The sequence below is a fragment of the Tupaia chinensis genome, unplaced genomic scaffold, assembly GCF_000334495.1.
Source record: "Tupaia chinensis unplaced genomic scaffold, TupChi_1.0 Scaffold000197_1, whole genome shotgun sequence".
Taxonomy (NCBI): Eukaryota; Metazoa; Chordata; class Mammalia; order Scandentia; family Tupaiidae; genus Tupaia; species Tupaia belangeri.
Genome location: NW_006159672.1, coordinates 971,793 through 990,591, shown reverse-complemented (window position 1 = coordinate 990,591; position 18,799 = coordinate 971,793). Strand labels below are relative to the sequence as shown.

General features: G+C 41.1%; 1 protein-coding gene across 1 annotated transcript in view; it reads right to left on the bottom strand.

Annotated features, from left to right (window-relative positions):
* Positions 1-17,367: 17,367 nt before the first annotated feature.
* FOXI2 (forkhead box I2) overlaps positions 17,368-18,799 on the bottom strand; it is a 1,779-nt gene continuing 347 nt past the window's right edge. The window contains exons 2-3 of the mRNA XM_006146915.1: positions 18,513-18,746; positions 17,368-17,807 (exon numbers count right to left, since the gene is read on the bottom strand). Coding sequence (XP_006146977.1) covers positions 17,368-17,807; positions 18,513-18,746 — 674 coding nt within the window. The remainder of the gene's footprint in view (positions 17,808-18,512; positions 18,747-18,799) is intronic.

Below are 18,799 nucleotides of genomic sequence, written 5' to 3'. Positions count from 1 at the left end.
TGATGTTATTGTTGGTTTGCTATAGGGTGTGTGTAATCACTGGAGAGAAAGAAGCTCTCAGGACTTTGGGCATGCACACACGTGTGCCTGGTGTGATTTCTAAGGCACTGGGTCCAGGACTCAAACTCCCTAGTCAGTCATGGGGGGTCCAGCTGCCCTAACCTCCTCACACTACCTGCTGGCCCACTTAGTACATTTCTAATGAAAATGTTAGAATATTGGGTGGGTAAAGGGAAACCTAGAATTCAGCCAGGTAAGCACAAGGTCAGGATAAAGATAAAAGTCAGTGAAAATTTAAAATCCTTCTATTTTACAATAGCAAACCTTGTTTTCTTGAAATAAGATTCCATCTTAATCAAATATTTTGATTTTCATATGGGTTCTTGGTGGAGACGAATATTTATTGCTTGCCATATACTGCCAGTTTATGAGATAACAAGAAATGATGAGAAGTACATGCCCTCAAAATAAAAGCCTTGTAAATTAAAAAAAAAATCACATCTTAGGAGTCTTAACTGTCACAGAAACTATATATGTGTTTGTGAGTATGTGTATGCAAACATGGATAAGGAATGAACTCATTCTACCTAGGATTCAAGGAAATATGGACAAGCTGCTCCTTAAGAATTATTAGGGATTAAGTGGGAGATGGAGGAGAGAAAGAACACTGTGGGAAAGTTTTTGAGGATGGGAGGAATTAGGGAAGAGGAGACTAGAAGGATGAGTTAGCAGTTTAGGACCAGATGATAAAGAATATTTATGCATGATAAGGAATTGAACTTACTTATACTCAGTGTTTTAAGAATTTTAGGTCTAATACAATGAAAAGCCATGGTTGGAAATTAACTGAGGCCACATAGAATGCAGGCCCGGGTTCAATTCCTGGCCTAACCTAAATAGACTGGGTACTGTGGTAGGTACCCATGGTTCTAGCTAACTGGTAGGCTGGGACAGGAGGCTTGGGAAAGGAAGACACCCAGTCGAAAATACTCTCTCCCACCACCTCCCTCTCTCATGAATAAAGAAAAAGATTCTAAGGGCAAGATTTTAAATATGAAACATGAGTGTTGTGGTAATATAGGTATAAGAATGGAGGCCACTGAAGTTAAGGACATTGAAGCATCCCACACTGAGATGATAGGGGTCTAAATGAAGGTTGTGGCCAAGGGAATGAACTGGAAGTTTCTCAATTCAGAATTAAGAAAAAGAAAGTGACAAAATTGAGGAATTCAGGGAGGAAGTGAGCTGGGGCCTAGGAAGACCACAGTGAAGAAGGAGCTCCTGGTTGGAAATGTCAAATTTGAGAGAGTAATGAGACAACCTTCCTAAAAGCTGGAGCTATGTGTCTATGACTTATGAGAAAAGACAATGCTAGAAATGAGTTAGGAATCCCCACTTGTCTGTGTATCAGTCAACTCAACAAAGGCAGAAATTCTGTGTGTGGCGTTCATTACCACGTGACAACGGGTATTCAATAAATATTGGAAAAGGAATAGTAGAGACTTACGGTTTCAGTTCTGACATGTAAAGAGCTTAGAAGTCATTACTCTTATCCTTAAACAGGAAAAAATCTGAACAAATGGAAAACTAGTGACTTTCTTGAACTCATTAAGAACAGAGATTGCAAGGCAAACCATCACCCCAAACCTGGAGATACAGGTAAATCTAGAGTCACAGCTAAGATCTTACATGGAGAAGCTACTGGGAAGAGACTGGCAAGAATCAAAATGGGAATTTTGGTAAGTTGCTTGAGGCTAAGTGTGGATGAGTGTGAATGTGAGAAACTCCTGGGAATTACTAGACTTTCTTGAGTTTTGACTCTAGGAATCCCCCAAAGCTATCATGGAGAGGAGATGAGAAAAAGTTCCTTGTTGTTTTGGCAGGGGGAAAAGAGTAGCCATTGTGAAATGTACCCAGAGTGTCCTCCATAGCAAAGGCCTTTCCTCCAAGTCAAAACCTTTATGATCCTTATCCATTGTTATGGTTTGGATAACAGTTTGTTTCCAAGAGGTTCATGTTTTGGTGTCTGGTCTTGGTGGGAGGTGGTTAAATATTTCCCAAGGGTTTATGTGTTGGGGCTTTTTAAATAAAATGTTAAGTAAAAACCTTAATTCTGAGGCCAGCAGGTGGCATGGTGGTTAAGGGCGCTGGACTCCCACATGGTTGACAGCAGTTCAAGTCTCAGACCTGGAAGCTTGCTTTCTTATTCCCCCACCCCCTCACTCTGTCCCTCTCTGGTCAAATTTAAATAAATAAATAAATAAAGTTGAATAAAATAATTCTTAAAAAAAAACCCAACACTTAATTCCTTCATAGTGGCTCAGGGTGCCTTTGGTTGTGATATTGTCATTAAGGCAGGGTACCCATACCTGAGTTCTAGTGTGTATATAAGAGAGGAAATGAAGGAGGAAGAAGCAACATGGCTATAGACCTTATTCTGCTCTGCTAAAAGTTCTATTTTCTGCCATTTTGCAGAGCCTTTGGTCTCCACAGTCACTAGAATTATGAGTTTTGCAAATAAACTTCTATTTTCTTTATAAGTACCCAGTCTCAGGTATTTCTTTTAGCAATATAAAAAGCATACTAAGGGACCAGCAGTTAGCGTAATGGCTATGTCACTGGACTCCCATGGAGTCGACCGCAGTACAAGTCCCAGACCGGGTGGCTTAAACTCACACCAGGCACGTGTGCATGTGGGCCCAAGATCCTGAGAGGAGAATGGAGGAGAAGGGATTGCGGCATGGCCATTCCCCCATGGGGGGTGATTTCTCACTTTCTGACTCTCTGTCTCTCTCTGTCTTTCTGGAGAGCACACGCACCCTATAGTAAAAACCTCTCCAAAAAAAAAAAAATTAAAATTAAAATTAAAAAAAGCATACTAAGACACTCATCTACAGGGAGAGAATTTCTTTGACTGTAGCTCCTTCCAATATTCTTAACTAAGCAAAGAGCATGGGGAGTACTAATAAACACTTGTGACAGTCACATCCCCCCCCCAACACAGACCCACAAAGCCACTAAGATGTAGTCATAAAATTATAGAATGTGGGGCTGGCAGGTGGCTTGGTGATTGAGGCACTGGACTCCAACATGACTGATCAAATTTCAAGTCCCAGAACCAGTGGCCCGAGAATTACAACAAATAAATAGATAAATAAATATATATTTTTTAAATTATAGAATGCTTCCCCTTCTGCATGCCTTATTACCACTCCAACAGGAGTTCAGTATAAAAGCAGTGGGTTATTGAAAAAGCCACAAGACACATCTTTCTTTGAGGAGGCGAACTTAGGGAAGCTCAAATTCGGCAAGGAAGACAAAGATAAGGACTAAAAGAATTTGAAGTCTCTGGCATCTATAGTTACAGCAAATATTAAATGTAGCTAAGCTCTCAATCAGATTAACACACAACCTCACACTAAAGGCCTATTTACTTAAATTTCTATTCTCTAATATATTGTGTCTGGCATTATAAAAAAATTGCAAGACATGCTAAAAGGAAGTAAACACACAAAGTATCAGAACAAGAGTAAGATATAAAACTAGTGCTGGCATTATCAGACAGTAAATTCAAAGTAACTATGAGTAATACAAGGGCATTTCAAAAGTTCATGGAGAAAATGCAATTAATGTACAAGTTTATTTTGGTGCTAATAATTTTGAAGTCCATGGGCCAGCTGGTGGTATGGCGACTAAGGCAGCTGGATCCCACATGGTCAATTGCCTGGTTCAAGTCCCAGACCTGAAATACGTACTAGAGATATGTGTGTACATTCCCAAAATCCTGAGAGGAGAATGGAAAAGTGGGGATTGCTGCATAGTCATCCTCCCAGGTGGTAATTTCTCACTTTCTCTCTCTCTCTCTTTGTGAGCACATGTGTCCTATAGTAAAACTGGGGGAAAAAATCCATAGCTTTTCAGAATAGACAGGTTCCATGAACTTTTTTTTCTTTTTTTTTTGGAGAGGTTTTTGCTATAGGGCACGTGCACTCACCAGAAAGATAGAAAGAGACAGAGAGACAGAAAGCAAGAAATCACCCTCCGGGGGGATGGCCATGCCACAATCCCTTCTCCTCCATTCTCCTCTTGGGATCTTGGGCACGCATGCACACGCGCCTGGTATGAGTTTAAGCCACTGGGTCCGGAACTCAAACCGCAGTTGGCTACATGGGAGTCCAGCGACATAGCCATTATGCTAACTGCTGGTCCCTCCATGAAATTTTTTTTTTTTTTGAGAGGTTTTCGCTATAGGGCACGTGCGCTCGCCAGACAGAGAGAGACATAGAGACAGAAAGCAAGAAATCACCTCCCAGGGGGGATGGTCACGCCGCAATCCCTCCATTCTCCTCTCGGGATCATGGGCACGCACACACACAGCCCAGCGTGAGTTTTAAGCCACCGGGTCTGGGACGCGAACCGCGGTCGACTACATGGGAGTCCAGCGACATAGCCATTACCCTAACTGCTGGTTCCCACTCCATGAACTTTTGGAAGACTCCTCATACGTCAAGAACTTTAGTGAAAAATATAGACAACATGCAGAAATAGTAAGGTAATATAAGCAGTAAAGAGAGAATGAAAAGGAAATGCTAGAAGTAAAAAACACTGTAATACATAAAAATAATGCCTTTGATTGATTCATGAGAAGACTGACTATTCTAAGAATCTGTGATCTTAAAGATAGCTCATTAAGAACTTTCCAAACTGAAATGTACAGAAAATAACAATTATAGTACCATAAAAAAACTGAGGTCTATAAGACAATTGCAGAAAATATTTTATATAGTAGTAATCACACACAAGAAATTACATAGAAGTAACTAGAATACCAGAGAGGGGGAAGAACAAAAAGAATCAGAAGAAATATTGAAGTTACAATAGCTTAAAAATTTCCAAAATTAATGAGTGGCACCAAATCACAAATTCAAGAAGATCAGAGAATATCAAGCAGGATAATTACTAAGTAATCTTTATCTAAGTATATCATGTTCAAATGCCATAAAAGCAAAGACCCAAAAAGGAAAGATACCAGAGGAAAAAACAATTTACCAAGACAGGCCACGTTATGGATCGCAGAACACATCTTAACAAATTTACAATAATAGAAATCATATGAAATATATTATCATATCACAATGGGATTAAACTAGAAATAAGTAACAGAAAGACAACAGAAATATGTCAAAATATGTAGAGATTAACAACATAATTCTAAGTAATACAAGGTCAAATAGGAAATCTCAAGAGAAAATTTTAAATATTTCAAAGTAAATGAAAATTTAAAAGTGCATCTTGAGATCTGTGAGATGTATTTAAAACAGTGTTTAGAGGGAAAGTGATAGCAGTAAATGCATACATGAGAAAAGAAGAAATATTTTAAATCAGTAACTTCAGTTTCCAGCTTAGGAAACTAGAGAAAGATGAGCAATGTAATACTAAATAAGCAGAAATAAATAATAAAAATTGGAAGAAACATCATTGAAATTGAAAACAGGAAAATAATAGAAAAAATGAAGAAATCCCCAAATTGCTTCTTTGAATGATAATACAACTGTTAATGTTCTAGCCAGGCTAAACAAGAAAATACAGAGAAGATTCAAATGCCCAATATTAGGGATAAAAAGGAGATCAGAGCTACTGATCCCAAGGACATCACAAAGACAACAAAGGAATAATATGAATTCTTCCCTGTAAATTTAATAACTGAGAGGAAGTGGACCAAATCTTTGAAAGACATGACCTACCAAAACACACTAGGGAAAATCATCTGAACAGGCCCACATCTATTAAATAAATTGAATCAATAATTAATAACCTTCTAAGAAAGAAAACAACAGGCACATATGGTTTGTTACTGAATTATACCAAACATAGAAGGAAGGAATTCTGCCAATTCGCCACAATCCCTTCCAGAATATAGAACAAGAAGGAATACTTTCCTAACTCATTTAATGAAGTCAACATTACTCTAATTCTAAAATCAAACAAAGATATTATTTAAAAAAGGAAAATTACAGACCAATATCTCTCATGAACATAGCTGCAAAAATCCTCAACATATTAAACATGACAATATATAAAAGAATCCTATGCTATCGCCAAGTGGGATTTTTTTTTCCAGGTATAAAAATTGGTTTAATATTTAAAAATCAATCAATGTAATATTTGAAGAGAAGACTCAACCATTTCAGGGAATTGGAAAGTGGTACAACAATAAAACATGATCCATATGGGAAGGGTCTAGGTTTCTGTCTGGAGACCTCTCTGAGTGTGCCAGGCATGGGAGTGCCCACAACCTGGGGCTGGCAGGGCTGGGGTGAATTGTGGCAACAAGACTTATTGGAGGTGCTGTCTGCTTCTTTTATTCAAAGAAGAAATAGGTAAAGATACTTTTTTAAAAAAAGAGAGCCTTAGTCATTTCAATAGGCTAAAGATGAAAAATTATACACATAGGAATTGATGCAGAAAAAGCATTTGATAAAATCCAAATGATACTCTGTAAAGTATCAAATGATACTGTCTAGGGCTGGGAAGTCAGACTTGTATAGCTCTTTTTATAATACATTTAGCAAATTGCTATAAAGTTTGTAACCTTTATAACCTTTATTGGTTATAAAGTTACCAAATATATATTAAAACCATTGGGACCAGCATGTGACATAGTGGTTAAAGCACTGGACACTCCCACATGACTGACCACGGTTCAAGTCCTGGACCTGGTGGCTTGCCTTTTCACTTTCCTACTCCCTCTCTCTCTCTCTCTCTCTCTTTCTCTGTGCGTGTGTATGTGTGTGTGTGGGGGTGTGAGTATGGTCAAATTAAAATAAATGAATGAATAAATTAAAAAATTAAATAATTCTTTGAGAGAAAACCATTGTTCTTAAGCTTTCTGGGATAGGGAGAAAAAAATAAGGAGATGAAGATGATAGAACTCAGTGGGTTAATTACTACTAAGATCTAAAGTAAAGGTCTAAAATATTTGACATTCCTGTTGTAAGTTTTGCAAAGAATATTTCAAATGTCAATTGATGAATTGGTAAACACAGGAAATGATTTAAAAGATGCACTTAACAAACACCTTCCACAAAAATACTTATTTTTCCTTCTGTTAGATCCAGTAGGTTTCTGCCTCTGATCCCAGTAAGTCACTGTCTTTAGTTGACCTTTTTTCCCAGAGAGTGATGCCTCTCCTTTCATGGAAGTTTTGCCTACAGGCGACCATCACAAGAAAGGGGGTGAGATGAGGATTCAGATTTAGGTCAGAGAAGTCACTTGATTCAGCTGTACAGTGCGTGAATCATCTTACGCTGGTGAAGTGTGCTGCTCCAGCTGTGAACACGTTAGAAGTTAAATACTGGGATTTACCCAAGTTTGATTGTACCCAAGTTGAATTTTAATAGAGCTGTAAGAGATGGGAAGTTTCATGGATGGAAGATAAGAATTAACAGTGTAGAGGGGGCTGGCAGGTGGCATGGTGGTGGAGGCACTGAACTTCCACATGGCCAACCATGGTTCAAGTCCCGAACCTGGTGGCTTGCTTTCTCATTCTCGCTTTCCCCTCTATTTTTCTCTGGTCAAAATGGAAGAATAATGGGACCAGCAGTTAGTGTAATGGCTGTGTCGCTGGTCTCCCATGTAGTTGACCACGGTTCAAGTCCTGGACCTGGTGGCTTAAACTCATGCCAGGCACATGTGCGTACATGCCCAAGATCCCGAGAGGAGAATGGAGGAGAAGGAATTGTGGTGTGGCCATCCCCCCTGGGCGGTGATTTCTCGCTTTCTGTCTCTCTGTCTCTCTCTGTCTGTCTGGCGAGTGCACGCACCCTATAGCAAAAACCTCTCCAAAAAAAAAAACGAAAGAATAATGAGCATAAATAAAATTAAAAATAAATAAATCTTTTTTAAAAAAGAATTAACAGTGTAGAATATGAACCATCAAAGACAACACAGGCTGTACTCTTCTCTCAAAGCCTGTCTAAACTGAATGAAGGTGACAAAGAGAGCAGCACTTTCCCTTTACCTGTTATTGGTCATATTTGAAAGTTGGCAGATAGTGTTATTTTACTGTAATGCTATTCAGTTAGATTTGTGTTCACATCTGCATAGGTCAGAGACTTTTGAGGGAAATGATACAAACTATATGGCTGTCAAATATGTAGTTACCTGGGCCAGCAGTTGGCATAATGGCTATGTTGCTGGACTCCCATGTAGTCGACCAGCTGTGGTTCGCATCCCGGACCTGGTGGCTTAAACTCACCCCAGGCTCATGTGCATGCAAGCCCAAAATCCGGAGAAGAGAATGGAGGAGAAGGAATTGCAGTGTGGCCATCCCCCTGAAGGGTAATTTCTGACTTTCTGTCTGTCTTTCTCTGTCTTTCAGGTGAGCACACATGCCCTATAGCAAAAACCTCTCCCCCCCAAAAAAAGAAATGTAATTACCAATCTTATTCAAAAGTAAACAGCTCTCGGGAACCAGCAGTTAGCGTAATGGCTATGTCGCTGGACTCCCATGTAGTTGACCATGGTTTGCATCCCGGACCCGGTGGCTTAAAACTCACGCTGGGCGCATGTGCCTGTGTGCCCAAGATCCCGAGTGGAGAATGGAGGAGAAGGGATTGTGGCGTGACCATCCCCCCTGGGGGGTGATTCCTCGCTTTCTGTCTCTATGTCTCTCTCTCTCTGTCTGGCGAGCGCACGCACCCTATAGCGAAAAACCTCTCAAAAAAAAAAAATAAATAAAAGTAAACAGCTCTTGAAGGCCAGTATGATTGAAATGCCTACAGACTTACTATTTTGAAATTTGTCTTTTATTTTTTTAAGAACATGAGCTACATCTATTTCTTTCTATCTTTCTTTCTTCCTTCCTTTCTTTCTTTTTTTAAGATTAAGACAAAATTTCAACCTATCTAGGATGTTCCTTAAAAGGAAAGATATTTGGGACTAGCAAGTGAGATGGTGGTTAAGGCACTGGACTCCCACATGGCCAACTTTGGTTCAAGTTCCAGACCCAGCAGCTGAAATTCATGCTGGGCATGTTTGGATGTGTGCCCAAAACCCTGAGAGGAGAATGAAGGAGAAGGGATTGCAGTGTGGCCAGACCCAATGGGGGTGGGTTGATTTCTCACTTTATTTCTCTGTCTCTGTCTGTCTGTCTCTCTGGCGAGTGCATATGCCTTATGGCAAAAACCTTAAAAAAAAAAGAAAAGAAAAAATATTTATGAAAGTGTGTTGCCGGTTGTGACTTTCAAATTCTGCTGAGAGAAAACACTAAGAGTAATTAAGAGCAAGATTCTGGATTGAATGACCTGGACTTTGAATTCTGGCTCTGCCATCTTTTAGCTGTGTGATTTCTCTACGAGTCCCTTGACATTTCTGTATTTTAGTTTCCTCATCTTCAAAAGGGGTAACAACAGCATCTACCTCCTTGTAGTGCTGTTGGAAGGGTAATATACATCCATGTGATAATGTATTTGAAGGAAAGGGCGGCTCATGTGTAAAATGTAAATATAAATAAGTCAGTAGATGTCAGCTATTCAGAATTGCACTTATGAGAAAAGCGAAATGCTTCAGAGACACTCATATGAAGCAGTGACTGAGGTTTTCTAATACAAAGGACATACCTGAGTGGCTATTTAAACACCAATCTTGACTGAGCCAACAGCACAATTGTTTTGGAAGTCTTCTTAATATTTCTTTTACTTTTTAAAAGATATTAGACTCATACTCAACTTTTAATTAGTTAAACATTATTATTAAAATATAGGATGTCTTCTCTCTTTTTCATAGTACATTAGAATGACAAAATGACAAACTGAGTTGAGACACCTAGAATCTATGATGGCACTGCCACTAGCTGCCAGTTCTACTTTGAATGCATTTTCTGACCTCTTTTTTTAAAAAAATGTTATCGTGTCTGGAAACAGATTTAACTGCATGTGTGAACTCTAATAGACAGGCAAGAGTTCCTTGAAGGACAATGATGAGAAAGATTCTGAAGATAAGTCAAGGTAGAGCAGGTAAGTCACTAATTGATTATTTATGTCTGCCGTGGGAGTAAGGAATGAAGCAATAAGGGCAATGTATTTTCCATCCCTGGAGTAATGATCTCAAAGGGTTCTCCTAGCTCTAAAATGCTTGAATTTTTAAATTACTTCAAGCTAATGTAATTTCATCATAGATTTTAGTTGGAAATAATTATTTGAAGATATTTGACATAGGTTTCAGTTTTTGAATGGAGCCTTGAAGCTTCTGCCAGTCTGCTTAACCCCAGGATTCAGACCTGAATAGCAAACCTGTTTCTACTCTCACCTGGACCCTTGGTGATAGACTTCAAAATCACCTCCTTTTGTCATTCACCACTATAGTCTTTCTTCTATATCACTTCTTCAGTTTTTTTTTTTTTTTTGAAGAGGTTTTTGCTATAGGGCACATGCGCTCACCAGACAGACAGAGAGACAGAAAGTGAGAAATCACCCCCCAGGGGGGATGGTCACGCTGCAATCCCTTCTCCTCCATTCTCCTCTCGGGATCTTGGGCACGCACGCACATTCGCCTGGAGTGTGTTTAAGCCACCAGGTCTGAGACTCGAACCACGGTCAACTACGTGGGAGTCCAGTGACATAGCCATTACACCAGCTACTGGTCCCATTTGTAACATTTTTAACTAGGTTTCTTTTGTTTAGAATTTGCCTGCTATGCCTTTTTCTGTCTCTTCACTTCGGTTTTCTTAGATTTTATTTTAGGTCTACTTGCCAGCAATGTATAGCTAGATTAAAAGTACAGAAATAAATAATAATAAATAATGTAATGTTATCAAATATTGAAATATAATAAATAATCCCATGTTAGGAAAGTTTAACCATGTACCTTTGTTATGATTAGTTACATAATTGAACTTATTTCTGCCTTATTTTCTGTCTGTTGTTAAATGTTCTTTTTTACTCTCCTTTTCTGTCAGGGGTCAACAATATTTTTTTGTAAGGGGCAGAATAAATATTTTAGGATTCCTGAGTAAAAAGGCAAAAAAAACCAAGGGTATTTTTACTTTTTTTTTGGAGAGGTTTTCGTTATAGGGCGTGTGTACTCACCAGACAGACAGAGAGAGAGAGAGACAGAAAGTGAGAAATCGCCCCCCAGGGGGGATGGCCACGCTACAATCCCCTCTCCTCCACTCTCCTCTCAGGATCCTGGGCATGCACACACATGTGCCTGGCGTGAGTTTTAAGCCACCGGGTCTGGAACATGAACCGCAACTGCTGGTCCCCAAAAAAATCAAGGGTATTTTGTGATATAACAACAGAGAAAATATTCTGTACATTTTTATTGAGAATGTTGAAATGAATATTGGTGTAGATAGTGGGGAAAACATGGACTTCAGAGTCAAATCAGTCTGGTTTTAAATTGTGGTCTTTCCCACCCTACCACTGCCCTTGGGAAAGTCACCATATTTCTCCTGAGCCAATGGCTTCTCATTTGTAAAGCTAAGCTACTAATACTTACATTAATGATTAACTTTTAGTAGAAATCACATAGATCATGCCTCTGCTCTTAGCAGGCACTCAATAAAAGGTCATTACCACCCTAAGTATACTCCAGCCAGTCTGACGTATCTTAGTTGTGTTTGTTTCAACCATAAAAACCTGCCTTCCTGAATACAAAACTTAGGCTCTAAATTTTTGTTCCATCTTGGAGATTTCACTCAGTCTGTTGAGCAAGAGCCATCATAAAGCATTTGACATAATCACCTCTAACCTGAGCATCTTCGTTCCTCAAAAGCCTCAGCTCTGTGCCTGTTTTGTGAAAGACTGTTGTGGTGGATGGTGAACTGGACATGATTTCTCACCAGCAACCCATCATCCTGTACTCAGTTATGCTAATGTTCTTTTCTTTACTGTGGACTCCCCATTAGGCCATCAAGGGAACTTTGAGGTTTCTGTATGAATGAGCCTCTGAAATCTGAGCTTGAGTTGGGTCCCTCTTGACAGGTCAGAATGTGGAAACATCTATCTTACTAGTTACTTGAAATGTATGCCTTTTTCCTATTACAAATCTCATTTTAATTTTGTTTCTGCAGTGAATACACAGATATGGTTATATCTACTAATAGATTTGAGCATTTAAATTCTGAAAATGAAGACAATACTCTTACCATGATGAATAAAATAATCCGGAATATAAAAGTAATATTGTAGATTCTTAAATTTCTTATGTTTCTTACATGTTTTATAATATACTAACTAGAGCATTGTAGAAAAAATGGAGAATTGTATAATAAATAACTCTTAAAAGTTTTTTCCCTGTTTTCTCTTATAATTTGTTCCTTACATGCTGCATTATTTAAAAAGTGGGCCAAACTGCTTTTAATTTCCTCTAACTAAAATGCATGATGTGATCTAGTCTTTTTAGCAAAAGTGAAAAAAAATATCAAAGAAAGCCATGTAAATAAAGCAATGAGACTATTTAATTCAGGATTACATAAAGAATTAAGCTCCATGCTTTAAAAAAGTCCTGAAACAGAAACCTTTCATTAAAGTATTAATTCTACTCACTTTAGAAGTCCATCTTTCCCCTAACCCGACCTGCCCTTAGGCTTCAGAGCAAAGTGGTCTGCACTCAGCAAAGCGAGGTTCAGTCAAAGGGAGGAGAGTTGTTTGGTTCAGGTGATGAAGTTAATGGGTGCCTTAGGCAGATCCAAACCACTGGTGCATGTAAGAGTGAAGACTTAACCACAGGTGATGGATTACTGGAATGTACCAGGGACCTGAAGACAGATAAATGCCTCAACACTTCTAGAGGCAGTAGGAGATATCCACTGCGTATACAGCTATACCTCTCACTTTTTTACAACTGAGCTCAGCTCTGTAGAAGGTAGAAGGAACACAGAATAACTCAAGTCATGTCCTCAAATTCTTCCAGCGTACTTAGGAGCGAAGCCCTGTCCTAGATTTTGAACTGGCATGTGCAGGGGTGATGAGGGAGGGTTGTCTAGGAAATTCTAGGACATCATTGGCAAACAATGAATCAACTCTCAGGTAAAAGTGTACATTATCTATCCTCTCATTGAGATGTAACTTCAAAAGTGTCAGCCTAGATTTCCTGGTATGTAATTGACATTATTCTTATTGCTTTCATAGTCAAAGTGAAATTTATACGGACCAACCAAACCTTGTTGGCCTCAATATCAACTACCCCTTTGTATTTTCCTATTCCCCAGCTCTGTGTCCCCTCTGAATTCCTCCAGTGTGGCACATAGCGCTCCTGCACAGGGCGCTCAGCAACTGTTACTTTCAGGGCTTTGTCTCATTCACTGTTACAATTCTAGGGTCCAGCAGAAGGCCTGGTTCTATGTATGGAAGAATCTGACCCATTATAGGAGACTACAGAGTTGCGTGAAGGGTGGAAAAAGTATGCAAAGTTTAAGGTGTAACTGCATGCACACATGCATACACTAATGCATTCATTCATTCAAGGACCATCACCTGTCGACACCCTGACTACACAGGGGATGTCGCTATGAAATAAGGCAGGCAACTTCCTTCCCTCATGACCATAGGAGACCATGCAAGAAGCTATTTGGCTTTCTGAGAGCGTGATGTGGAATACCTCAAAGGGGCACATTATTTTGGGGATTTAGATTGTCAGGGGAAATATTCCTGGAAAAGTGAGGTATCGCTAGGACCTGAGGGGTAAAGTGGGAGTTAGGGAAGTCAGGGGCAGGAGGGTAGGTAGGTTCCCACTGACACAGCACAAGATTATCTATGGCCTCTGGGAGATAAATCACTTTCTAGGTCTCAATTTCCCCACCGGTAAAGTGAGGATAGTAATATTTGCATCACTGAGTTGTGAAGGCTTAAAAAAATTATGTACATTAAATGTCTAGTAGAGTCTTTGACACTCTGATGTTCAATCTCTCTGATGAATGAATGGATGACTCTTGGGGATAGAGAAAGCCTCAATGATTTGAGGTATAATTTGTTACAGATTAAAGAAGGCTACAACTCTATTTCTTTTTTTTTTTTTTTTTTTTTTTGGAGGAGAGTCCAATGTGATATATTGGGTCATCAGAAAAGTCAAACACATTTTTACATAGAAAAACACGTCATGACTTTTCTGACGACTCAGTACTATTTATTTGCCCTTTATAATCCGAAAGAAACTGAGCTGTTCACATTCTTTGTGTTTAGCCGTTGACAAATACCAACTAAAGAAAGCAGCTTATTGCAGTTAGCAAATTTAGATTAAAAGAGAAAGAATTTTCGAAGCTTCAACCTTGGAATACAGGAACGCACCAAAGGAATCCATGCTCAGAAGTCCTGAGGAAGGGCCAGCTCAGGTCACATAAGCTGCTGTCTCCTTTTATCACCAAATGGCAGATATAATAAGAGGACAGCTTTTAGGTTAGATTCCTACATGATGCTGTAGAAAAGTGTGCAGGTCAGTTGTACTTCACCCTGGGATGATGCTCCACTCCCTGCCTAAATCATGATGAAGTTGTGAAACTGAGAGGTGGAACACTTCCAAGGTAGCAGAGTGTGGAGGACAAAGTGAGGTGTATTGAAATAGCACAATAAAGAACTTGTGTATTTGCAGTGAGATGGTTTACGGACTTGATCATAAAGTTATGATTTTGAAGCCAAATATCACAGTGAAGCCTGCAATCGTTCTTTCCTCTTTGTCTTGTCCATTTGAAGCCAGCACTGTGAGGCAGAAATGGACTGAGGTAATTCATCACAGGACTTCTCAGAAAGCCAGGGACTTACTACCACATGTTATTAGAATATCTGTGACTCAACCTCTGTTGCAGTCTATGATGTTTCCACATATGCCTTTCCCACCTGAAGTCAGATCTCGAATGCAAATGTGACAGTCTCACAGCATTATTTGAAAATATTGGGAGGCCAGCGGGTAACATGGTGGTTAAGGCACTGACTCGCACATGGCTGATCACGGTTTGAGTCTTGGACCTGGAGGCTTGAAAATCATGTCAGGCATGTGTGTGCAGGCCCAAAATCCCAGGAGTAGAGTGGAGAAAGGATTTTGGTGTGGCCGTCCCTCATGGGGGGGCGGGGTGTGTTGAATTCTCACTTTCCCTCTCGCTGTCTCTCTCTCTTTCTCTTTGGGCTTACCCTATGCCAAAAATCTAAAAAAGAAAGAAAAAGAAAAAGCGGAAAAAAGAAAGAAAATATTAAACCTTTGGGCATAAAAGGTAAGTGCTGAAATCTATGGCTTTTCTCTTGAGGATCAGGGCCAAAACAGGAGGCTTTGTGCCATATAAGTCAGTGTTGAGTGTGTGTTGGTGTATATATGAGTGTATTTAGATAAATTTCTAAATAAGGGTCATATAAAGGTTGCATATGTTATCAGGAATCCTTTTGAGTTTTCATTAGATATGTTTCTGGAGATCACTTAGTCTTTGGCTCAGCTTTCTGCAAAATGGGGATGAACTTCACTTTCCTGTCTCACCACCGAGTTATAACAATGTTTGTTACTATAATCAAATGCCACTTGATTATAGTGGATACCCCTTAGGAAAAATTAAAGAATGAAAGCTGATTAATATCTCAAGGCAGCATTGCTAAAATACCAAACTTTATCATCAGCATAAGTAAATATACTCAATGTTCAATCAATACACAAAATGTAAACTCATATCTTGAAATCCACAGTTCACTTTTTAAAACACAGCCACACTTTAAAAAAATTTCTAACAAATGTTGAGTCTTTATCATGAATAGTTGTCTTTACATAGAGTTTCTTCCTTATCCAATGACCAATAGATTTCCAAGAGAGATTACAACTTACTTTATCATTATACTCTTTGGTTTCTAACCACCTGAAATTTACCACTGCTGCCTGCTGATGGAAAGGCTTGCTAATAACCTGATATTTGGGCATTTCCACTTGGGCAATTGAAAGAATTGTTAATAACCTGATATTTGGGCATTTCTGATCAAAAGAATTATTAATAACCTGATATTGGACATTTCTTTCTCCTCTAAATTTACAAGCTTGTTTTGATATTTGAAACTCCTCAGCACTATCAAATCATTTATTCAGTCTAAAGTTGGGTATTCCAATGGTATACCTTTGTGTACCTATAATAGTACACAGAAGTATGCCTTTTGTTGAGTGCTCACAATTATTTTAAAAATTATTTAAAGTTTTTTATGGCTTTCTTATTTTAAAGGCAATAAAGGTACAGAGCAGAGGAGAAGATGAAATCTGAGAGCCACAACAGGTTCTGAGTACCAGGGTGAGAGCATCCCCTCAGCTTTCTGCAAACAGTACCTGGTCTGACCAGCAGAAGTCAGTTCTTTGCCCACCACAGGCAGCCTGCCTTAGAGACTATGGTTAAGAGCTCTGACCAGAAGAGTTCATTCTGGTGCAAAAGAATGTTGAAATCCATGCATAGTTTTTCCTAAGATGCATTTTTTCATGAACTTTTTGAAGATTTCACATATGACCCAGAGAACAATTTTACCTGAACTGTTGGCTTGTTCCATTCATGTCGCCCTCCTAGCCTGTGTGTGCATGTGTGTGTGTGTGCGTCTGTGTCTGTGTGTGTGGCACATGCATACTGCTCTTCATGAGGACCACTACTGGATTATCTCTAAAGAGCAGACGAGAGAGAGCTTTGCTCATTTCCAGCAGCAGTAGGAGCAGCAGCAATGGGCCCTATAGGTAGATCTGAAGTTAACTCTGGCAAAACTGTAAGGGCTGAAAGCCCCCCCCCAGTCCATTCCAAGTTAACAATGTCCTCTCTCTGCTTTCTTTGAGGGAAGATGTCTCTTCCTCCTGCTCTCTCTTCAGGTACAGGGGAGGTGGATGTAGCCATCTAATGAGGAATTTCCAGGGAGTGCAAGATGCCCCAAAGAGACAGTTTGTTGAATTGACTCCTTCAGGATCTCAGGGAATTACAGAAGCCAACATTCATCTTCCCAATGACTGAGGGCTCCTTGCAGTGGAAATCTGCCACAGGTGGGTCCTTGGTTTGCTCTTACTGCCCTCCTTCCTCCTGCTACCACAAAGAAGGCTCCCCTAGGCAGCACAGGGGCTGAGCACCAGCCAGTTGGCCCTTTAAGGTAGATCCCTGGAGAGTGCAGATTCCAAATATACAGGTGGACCAAAGGCTGGGGCCAGCAGGACACTGACACGTCTGAACAGTCCCTTGTGTGAGTGGTGCATGGCAGATGGACCACCCCCAAGAGAGGTGCCGCTCAGCTCAGCTCCATGTGGTCCAGGCGGCCCAGGGCCCCGTGCTCCCTCACTGATGTCTGCAGCACCAACACACAGGCTGTCACAGGACAGAACCCAGGTCTGAGCTCAGTACCCCAGTGCAAGTCACTTGGGGCAATCTCCAGCTTCTCTTTAAACTTCAGTCCCTTCCCAGCTGTAGACGAGGTGACTAACACGGAAGCCAGTGGCCATAGTTTGGTGGCCAGGAGTACAACCCGGTGCAGGGGCAGGCGCTTGTTTCCCATGGGCTGGGACCATTGGCCGCCCCAAAGAAAATTCGCTTGGTAGGCCCCCAGAGAAAGTGCCAAGGCCACTGGCTAGGGCACCCATGGCAGATGTGAAGCTAGAGAAGCAGGCTGCAGCCTCCAGTGCCGGTGGGGAAGATGAAGCCTGCAAGTCCGGAGAGGCAGTGCCAGCCAGCTCTGAAGCAGGCACCTGAGCTCTTTCCAGGCTACTGCCTCCGGGGGGCGTGGTTGTGCTGGCTTCTCCTCTCCTCTTTCTCTTCCTTCGGAAGTTCCCATTGTCAAACATCTTCTCACAGTTTGGGTCTAAGGTCCAGTAATTGCCTTTACCTGCAGAGGATGAAAACAACCAGATCAGAAAGTCTGGGATTGGATGGATGGACCATGTTGTCAAGGTGGAGGTCAGCTTCACAACGATTCCCCCGACTCACGCCCATCACAAACCTTGAGGAATGAACACCCACAGCCACACTGGGAAGAATTTGGACATTCCAAAAGGAAAGAGGACAGGACCCAAGGAAACACCAGCGCCACTAAGTTCAAGGCCAGAGAGAGGGCCGGCAGGATACAGAATCGTCTAGACTCTGCCAGTTGCTCTGCTAGTACAGAGAGCAACACACACCGGCCTTTGTGGAGGCTGCAGGCTTTCCAAAGGGGGCACTTCATGTGTTTTGCAGTCCTTGGGCAAGCGTTGTCGTCCCCACTTATCAGGGAAGGGCACTGAGGCCCAGAGAAGTTAACTCCCGGGATGACTGGCCGCCTAGCTCTCTTGCTTCTCCCGGGGAAGCTTACAGGGATTTGGAGTCGGTAAGAGAGCTACACGGGGAGTCAGGACTGCGAGTTTTGCTGCTATCTAGAAGGCTATCTATAGCCAAGGAAGTCCCTCCTTCTCCTACTCCCTACTAAGTATCTCCCTGTGCAGTGTGGGATTGGGTTGCCCAAGGTCACTCTCATCCCTAGAGCGCCGGGAGCCCGGGGGCGACAAGAAGTCACGGCGTCCTGGACAAAGTGATCCAGAGAGCGCGCTGATGTTACCTGGGTCGTCCTCGTCGCGGGGCACCTTTTTGAAGCAGTCGTTGAGCGACAGGTTGTGACGGATGGAGTTCTGCCAGCCAGCCTTGCTGCGCTTGTAGAAAGGGAAATTGCTCGCCACGTACTGATAGATCTGGCTGAGCGTCAGTTTTCGCAGCGGCGCACTCTGGATGGCCATGGCAATGAGCGCGGAGTACGAATAGGGCGGCCGCACCAGCCTCAGCAGCTCCTGCTGGCCTGAGAGACTCAGCCACGTGACGGCCGGAACCGGCAAGCCAGGCGGGGCGCGC